The sequence below is a fragment of the Oncorhynchus mykiss genome, chromosome 30 (assembly GCF_013265735.2).
Source record: "Oncorhynchus mykiss isolate Arlee chromosome 30, USDA_OmykA_1.1, whole genome shotgun sequence".
NCBI lineage: Eukaryota > Metazoa > Chordata > Actinopteri > Salmoniformes > Salmonidae > Oncorhynchus > Oncorhynchus mykiss.
This window is the reverse complement of record NC_050570.1, coordinates 2,851,795-2,861,029: the sequence shown is the minus strand read 5'-3', so window position 1 is coordinate 2,861,029 and position 9,235 is coordinate 2,851,795. Positions and strand designations below refer to the sequence as shown.

Sequence of the window (9,235 nt, the reverse complement as noted above, 5' to 3'; positions counted from 1 at the left end):
TCTCTCTGTCTCATTCTCTCTCTCTCTCTCCCTGTCTCATTCTCTCTCTCTTTCTCTCATTCTATCTGTCTGTGTCTCATTCTCTCTCTCTCTTGCTCTCATTCTCTCTCTCTCTCTCTCTCTCTGTCTCATTCTCTCTCTCTCTCTCTCTCTCATTCTAACTCTCTCTGTCTCTCTCTCTCTTTCTCTCATTCTATCTCTCTCTGTCTCATTCTCTCTCTCTTGCTCTCATTCTATCTCTCTCTCTCTCTCGCTCTGTCTCATTCTCTCTCTCTCTCTCTGTCTCATTCTCTCTCTCTTTCTCTCATTCTATCTCTCTGTGTCTCATTCTCTCTCTCTCTTGCTCTCATTCTCTCTCTCTCTCTCATTCTCTCTCTGTATTATGTGTGTGTGTTGAGCAGTATCTCCAGCCAGCAGGGGCATGATGTAATAAACTGTCTGGAATAGCAGGGGCCCCATCCCTTAGCGAAGCTAATCCTCACACTGTTAGGATCATAGGGGCCCTCTAGCAGCTCTATAGGGTCAGCGTGCTGCAAGCTCCTCAACATGGTGGATCTCTCCCAGTCAAACACCCTGATAGAATATCCTGACATCACCTTCCTCACAACCAGACTCCTGCTCCCAGGAACATCCAGGGTGGGGGAATTCACAAAGATGGGGTGTTGACTCCGGTTATAGGCCCACACCCCGTCCGGTTCTTTACTGAGGAGGATACCGTAACCGATCTTGGCGCGTGTGCGCTGGACGGTACGGAAGCGGGGGTGGTCTGTGGAACAGGGTTGATGGTTATCGTGGAGGCTGAGCTGGCCCAGACAGAAGCCGGTCCCCTGAGGTAGATCGTAGAAGACAGAGACGGAGGTGTGGTAGACCGGGTAGAGACGGCCCACGCGCTCACGGTGTTCCCAGTAGGCCATGTGACACCACTGGCTCTGCTTGGATCCGTCCGGGGACACACTGGCATCTGGAGGAGAGAGAGAGACAGTTTATTATTTCTGACTTTTGTGACGCCTCTGCTGGTTTGGAAAATGTTTTTAATGCTTTTGTATGTCCTCAGATAATCGCATGGTATGCTTTCGCCGTAAAGCCTTTTTGAAATCTGACAACGCGGTTGGATTAACAAGAAGTTAAGCTTTTAAATGATGTAGGACACGTGTATGTTCATGAATGTTTAATATCACGATTCTTGTATTTTGAATTTCGCGATCTGCAATTTCACCGGATGTTGGTGAGGTGGGTCACTAGTAATAATAATGAGCGTGTCGGGAGTCGGGATGAGACAGACCTGCAGGCAGCATTTCTCAGCCAGTTGAAATGATGAAACAGCTGGCATAATTTTTTACGGATATACACAAAGAAATATACATGGGAAAAAAGAGGTACAAATGAAACAAAGTGTAGCTAGTTTTCAGTCTTTCCAGCTTCAGTTTGAAGTGATTGTGTTAGCTGTGTCGTTGGCTAGCTCCTCTGAACAACAGGGTCCTGACGAGTCAACACATGTCTCTTGCAACCGACCCGATAGAACGAATGACCAGCCGGCTTGGGAAGCAACCCTAGAATTGTGTGGTGACTATATCTGGTAAAAGGATGAAATAGTATGAATAAATTAATCAAAATAGCATTTTTAATTAAAATATGTAAATCATTATTTGAATATTGTTGGTAGCCCGAGAAGCGGGTGTTTGGAGGATATATTGACATGGTTTCGGGGCCTAACAACACCAGTGACGATAAATCCTACAGACACTGGCTTCTCGGGTATTATCACTGAAATAACACTATAACACTATAACACTATGACACTATAACACTATGACACTATGACACTATGACACTATTACACTACTACACTATGACACTATAACACTATAACACTATGACACTATAACACTATCACACTATCACACTATTACACTATGACACTACTACACTATAACACTATGACACTATGACACTATGACACTATAACACTATCACACTATCACACTATTACACTATGACACTACTACACTATAACACTATGACACTATGACACTATTACACTATGACACTATTACACTACTACACTATGACACTATAACACTATAACACTATGACACTATAACACTATCACACTATTACACTATGACACTATTACACTACTACACTATGACACTATAACACTATAACACTACTACACTATGACACTACTACACTATGACACTATGACACTATAACACTATAACACTATGACACTATAACACTATGCCACTATAACACTATAACACTACTACACTATAACACTATAACACTATGACACTATAACACTATAACACTATAACACTATAACACTATTACACTATGGCACTACTACACTATAACACTATGACACTATAACACTATGACACTATAACACTATAACACTATAACACTATAACACTATTACACTATGGCACTACTACACTATAACACTATGACACTACTACACTATGACACTATAACACTATGACACTATTACACTATTACACTATGACACTATAACACTATGACACTATGACACTATAACACTATAACACTATGACACTATCACACTATGACACTATGACACTATGACACTATGACACTATAACACTATAACACTATAACACTATGACACTATAACACTATGACACTATTACACTATTACACTATAACACTATAACACTATGACACTATAACACTATAACACTATGACACTATAACACTATAACACTATGACACTATGACACTATGACACTATAACACTATGACACTATTACACTATGACACTATAACAATATTACACTATAAAACTATGACTTGAAAATGTCTGGAGACTTAATAACATCTGGGAGGGCAGGAGGGAGGGGCAGGGAAGGAGGGAGAGAGGGAGGGAGAGGGAGGTAGGGAAAGAGGGAGGTAAGGGGGAGGGAGGGAGAGAGGGAGGGGGAGAGAGGGAGATAGGGAGAGAGGGAGAGGGGGGGAGGGAGGGAGAGAGAGGTAGGTAGGGAGGGAGCGGGGGAGCGGGGGAGGGAGAGGGGGAAGGAGGGAGAGAGAGGGGTAGGGAGGGAGGGAGAGAGAGGGAGGTAGGGAGAGAGGGAGGGAGGGAGAGGGGGAGGGAGGGAGAGAGATGGGGGTAGGGAGGGAGAGAGAGGGGGCTGGGAGGGAGGGAGAGAGAGGGAGAGGGGGAAGGAGGGAGAGAGAGGGAGGGAGGGAGAGAGAGAGGAGGATAGGGAGGGAGGGAGAGAGAGGGAGAGGGGGAAGGAGGGAGAGAGAGGGGTAGGGAGGGAGGGAGAGAGAGGGAGAGGGGGAAGGAGGGAGAGAGATGCAAACTTAAGACGTACTGTAGAGTAGTACACATTTAATTAGTCCCTAAAGAAATCACTCCCCGGACCCTAGTTAGTGACACGCTCTAACCAACTGAGCCACACAGGATCATATTATATACCAGACATACCATACCATATTATATATACCATACATATCATACCATAGTATATAATGACATCTCCTGGTTTCAATGATGTTTCTAGAGACAATATCTCTCTCTTCATCACTCAATACCTAGGTTTACCTCCACTGTATTCACATCCTACCTTACCTTTGTCTGTACATTATACCTTGATGCTATTTTATCGCCCCCAGAAACCTCCTTTTACTCTCTGTTCCAGACGTTCTAGACGACCAATTCTTATTGCTTTTAGTCGCACCCTTATTCTACTCCTCCTATGTTCCTCTGGCGATGTAGAGGTGAATCCAGGCCCTGCAGTGCCTCGCTCCACTCCTATTCCCCAGGCGCTCTCTTTTGACGACTTCTGTAACCGTAATAGCCTTGGTTTCATGCATGTTAACATTAGAAGCCTCCTCCCTAAGTTTGTTCTATTCACTGCTTTAGCACACTCTGCCAACCCGGATGTTCTAGCTGTGTCTGAATCCTGGCTTAGGAAGACCACCAAAAATTCAGACATTTTAATTCCAAACTACAACATTTTCAGACAAGATAGAACTGCCAAAGGGGGCGGTGTTGCAATTTACTGCAAAGATAGCCTGCAGAGTTCTGTCCTACTATCCAGGTCTGTACCCAAACAATTTGAACTTCTACTTTTAAAAATCCACCTTTCTAAAAACAAGTCTCTCACCGTTGCCGCCTGCTATAGACCACCCTCTGCCCCCAGCTGTGCTCTGGACACCATATGTGAACTGATTGCCCCCCATCTATCTTCAGAGCTCGTGCTGCTAGGCGACCTAAACTGGAACATGCTTAACACCCCAGCCATCCTACAATCTAAACTTGATGCCCTCAATCTCACACAAATTATCAATGAACCTACCAGGTACCTCCCCAAAGCCTTAAACACGGGCACCCTCATAGATATCATCCTAACCAACTTCCCCTCTAAATACACCTCTGCTGTCTTCAACCAAGATCTCAGCGATCACTGCCTCATTGCCTGCATCCGTAATGGGTCAGCGGTCAAACGACCTCCTCTCATCACTGTAAAACGCTCCCTGAAACACTTCAGCGAGCAGGCCTTTCTAATCGACCTGGCCGGGGTATCCTGGAAGGATATTGACCTCATCCCGTCAGTAGAGGATGCCTGGATATTTTTTAAAAATGCCTTCCTAACCATCTTAAATAAACATGCCCCATTCAAGAAATTTAGAACCAGGAACAGATATAGCCCTTGGTTCTCCCCAGACCTGACTGCCCTTAATCAACACAAAAACGTCCTATGGCGTTCTGCATTAGCATCGAACAGCCCCCGTGATATGCAGCTGTTCAGGGAAGCTAGAAACCATTATACACAGGCAGTTAGAAAAGCCAAGGCTAGCTTTTTCAAGCAGAAATTTGCTTCTTGCAACACTAACTCAAAAAAGTTCTGGGACACTGTAAAGTCCATGGAGAATAAGAACACCTCCTCCCAGCTGCCCACTGCACTGAAGATAGGAAACACTGTCACCACTGATAAATCCACCATAATTGAAAATTTCAATAAGCATTTTTCTACTGCTGGCCATGCTTTCCACCTGGCTACTCCTACCCCTGTCAACAGCACTGCACCCCCAACAGCAACTCGCCCAAGCCTTCCCCATTTCTCCTTCTCCCAAATCCATTCAGCTGATGTTCTGAAAGAGCTGCAAAATCTGGACCCCTACAAATCAGCCGGGCTAGACAATCTGGACCCTTTCTTTCTAAAATTATCTGCCGAAATTGTTGCCACCCCTATTACTAGCCTGTTCAACCTCTCTTTCGTGTCGTCTGAGATTCCCAAAGATTGGAAAGCAGCTGCGGTCATCCCCCTCTTCAAAGGGGGGGACACTCTTGAACCAAACTGCTACAGACCTATATCTATCCTACCATGCCTTTCTAAGGTCTTCGAAAGCCAAGTCAACAAACAGATTACCGACCATTTTGAATCTCACCATACCTTCTCTGCTATGCAATCTGGTTTCAGAGCTGGTCATGGGTGCACCTCAGCCACGCTCAAGGTCCTAAACGATATCTTAACCGCCATCGATAAGAAACATTACTGTGCAGCCGTATTCATTGATCTGGCCAAGGCTTTCGACTCTGTCAATCACCACATCCTCATCGGCAGACTCAACAGCCTTGGTTTCTCAAATGATTGCCTCGCCTGGTTCACCAACTACTTCTCTGATAGAGTTCAGTGTGTCAAATCTGAGGGTCTGTTGTCCGGACCTCTGGCAGTCTCTATGGGGGTGCCACAGGGTTCAATTCTTGGACCGACTCTCTTCTCTGTATACATCAATGAGGTCGCTCTTGCTGCTGGTGAGTCTCTGATCCACCTCTACGCAGACGACACCATTCTGTATACTTCCGGCCCTTCTTTGGACACTGTGTTAACAACCCTCCAGGCAAGCTTCAATGCCATACAACTCTCCTTCCGTGGCCTCCAACTGCTCTTAAATACAAGTAAAACTAAATGCATGCTCTTCAACCGATCACTACCTGCACCTACCCGCCTGTCCAACATCACTACTCTGGACGGCTCTGACTTAGAATACGTGGACAACTACAAATACTTAGGTGTCTGGTTAGACTGTAAACTCTCCTTCCAGACCCATATCAAACATCTCCAATCCAAAGTTAAATCTAGAATTGGCTTCCTATTTCGCAACAAAGCATCCTTCACTCATGCTGCCAAACATACCCTTGTAAAACTGACCATCCTACCAATCCTCGACTTTGGCGATGTAATTTACAAAATAGCCTCCAATACCCTACTCAACAAACTGGATGCAGTCTATCACAGTGCAATCCGTTTTGTCACCAAAGCCCCATACACTACCCACCATTGCGACCTGTACGCTCTCGTTGGCTGGCCCTCGCTTCATACTCGTCGCCAAACCCACTGGCTCCATGTCATCTACAAGACCCTGCTAGGTAAAGTCCCCCCTTATCTCAGCTCGCTGGTCACCATAGCATCTCCCACCTGTAGCACACGCTCCAGCAGGTATATCTCTCTAGTCACCCCCAAAACCAATTCTTTCTTTGGCCGCCTCTCTTTCCAGTTCTCTGCTGCCAATGACTGGAACGAACTACAAAAATCTCTGAAACTGGAAACACTTATCTCCCTCACTAGCTTTAAGCACCAACTGTCAGAGCAGCTCACAGATTACTGCACCTGTACATAGCCCACATATAATTTAGCCCTATCAACTACCTCTTTCCCAACTGTATTTAATTTATTTATTTATTTTGCTCCTTTGCACCCCATTATTTTTATTTCTACTTTGCACATTCTTCCATTGCAAAACTACCATTCCAGTGTTTTACTTGCTATATTGTATTTACCTTGCCACCAAGGCCTTTTTTTGCCTTTACCTCCCTTCTCACCTCATTTGCTCACATTGTATATAGACTTGTTTATACTTTATTATTGACTGTATGTTTGTTTTACTCCATGTGTAACTCTGTGTTGTTGTATCTGTCGAACTGCTTTGCTTTATCTTGGCCAGGTCGCAATTGTAAATGAGAACTTGTTCTCAACTTGCCTACCTGGTTAAATAAAGGTAAAATAAATAAAGAAATAAAATAGTATAAACCATACATACCATATTATATACCATACATACCATATTATATACCATACATACCATACCATATTATATATACCATACATATCATACCATAGTATATACCATACATACCATATTATATACCATACATACCATACCATATTATATATACCATACATATCATACCATAGTATATACCATACATACCATATTATATACCATACATACCATATTATATATACCATACATACCATACCATATTATATATACCATACATATCATACCATAGTATATACCATACATACCATATTATATACCATACATACCATACCATATTATATATACCATACATATCATACCATAGTATATACCATACATACCATATTATATACCATACATACCATACCATATTATATATACCATACATACCATACCATATTATATATACCATACATACCATATTATATACCATACATACCATATTATATACCATACATACCATACCATATTATATATACCATACATATCATACCATAGTCATACCATCGATAAGAAACATTACTGTGCAGCCGTATTCATTGATCTGGCCAAGGCTTTCGACTCTGTCAATCACCACTTCCTCATCGGCAGACTCAACAGCCTTGGTTTCTCAAATGATTGCCTCGCCTGGTTCACCAACTACTTTTCTGATAGAGTTCAGTGTGTCAAATCGGAGGGTCTGTTGTCCGGACCTCTGGCAGTCTCTATGGGGGTGCCACAGGGTTCAATTCTTGGACCGACTCTCTTCTCTGTATACATCAATGAGGTCGCTCTTGCTGCTGGTGAGTCTCTGATCCACCTCTACGCAGACGACACCATTCTGTATACTTCCGGCCCTTCTTTGGACACTGTGTTAACAACCCTCCAGGCAAGCTTCAATGCCATACAACTCTCCTTCCGTGGCCTCCAACTGCTCTTAAATACAAGTAAAACTAAATGCATGCTCTTCAACCGATCACTACCTGCACCTACCCGCCTGTCCAACATCACTACTCTGGACGGCTCTGACTTAGAATACGTGGACAACTACAAATACTTAGGTGTCTGGTTAGACTGTAAACTCTCCTTCCAGACCCATATCAAACATCTCCAATCCAAAGTTAAATCTAGAATTGGCTTCCTATTTCGCAACAAAGCATCCTTCACTCATGCTGCCAAACATACCCTTGTAAAACTGACCATCCTACCAATCCTCGACTTTGGCGATGTAATTTACAAAATAGCCTCCAATACCCTACTCAACAAACTGGATGCAGTCTATCACAGTGCAATCCGTTTTGTCACCAAAGCCCCATACACTACCCACCATTGCGACCTGTACGCTCTCGTTGGCTGGCCCTCGCTTCATACTCGTCGCCAAACCCACTGGCTCCATGTCATCTACAAGACCCTGCTAGGTAAAGTCCCCCCTTATCTCAGCTCGCTGGTCACCATAGCATCTCCCACCTGTAGCACACGCTCCAGCAGGTATATCTCTCTAGTCACCCCCAAAACCAATTCTTTCTTTGGCCGCCTCTCTTTCCAGTTCTCTGCTGCCAATGACTGGAACGAACTACAAAAATCTCTGAAACTGGAAACACTTATCTCCCTCACTAGCTTTAAGCACCAACTGTCAGAGCAGCTCACAGATTACTGCACCTGTACATAGCCCACATATAATTTAGCCCTATCAACTACCTCTTTCCCAACTGTATTTAATTTATTTATTTATTTTGCTCCTTTGCACCCCATTATTTTTATTTCTACTTTGCACATTCTTCCATTGCAAAACTACCATTCCAGTGTTTTACTTGCTATATTGTATTTACCTTGCCACCAAGGCCTTTTTTTGCCTTTACCTCCCTTCTCACCTCATTTGCTCACATTGTATATAGACTTGTTTATACTTTATTATTGACTGTATGTTTGTTTTACTCCATGTGTAACTCTGTGTTGTTGTATCTGTCGAACTGCTTTGCTTTATCTTGGCCAGGTCGCAATTGTAAATGAGAACTTGTTCTCAACTTGCCTACCTGGTTAAATAAAGGTAAAATAAAATAAATAAATAAATATACCATACATACCATATTATATACCATACATACCATACCATATTATATATACCATACATATCATACCATAGTATATACCATACATACCATATTATATACCATACATACCA

The 9,235-nt window shown here is 43.2% G+C and overlaps 1 protein-coding gene across 2 annotated transcripts in view; it reads right to left on the bottom strand.

Moving 5' to 3' along the window:
- Positions 1 to 327: 327 nt before the first annotated feature.
- smad6b (SMAD family member 6b) overlaps positions 328 to 9,235 on the bottom strand; it is a 48,810-nt gene continuing 39,902 nt past the window's right edge. For both annotated transcript variants that reach the window (XM_036968828.1, XM_036968827.1), the window contains one exon: positions 328 to 961. In XM_036968828.1, the coding sequence (XP_036824723.1) occupies positions 381 to 961 (581 nt within the window). In that variant the 3' untranslated portion in view covers positions 328 to 380. The remainder of the gene's footprint in view (positions 962 to 9,235) is intronic.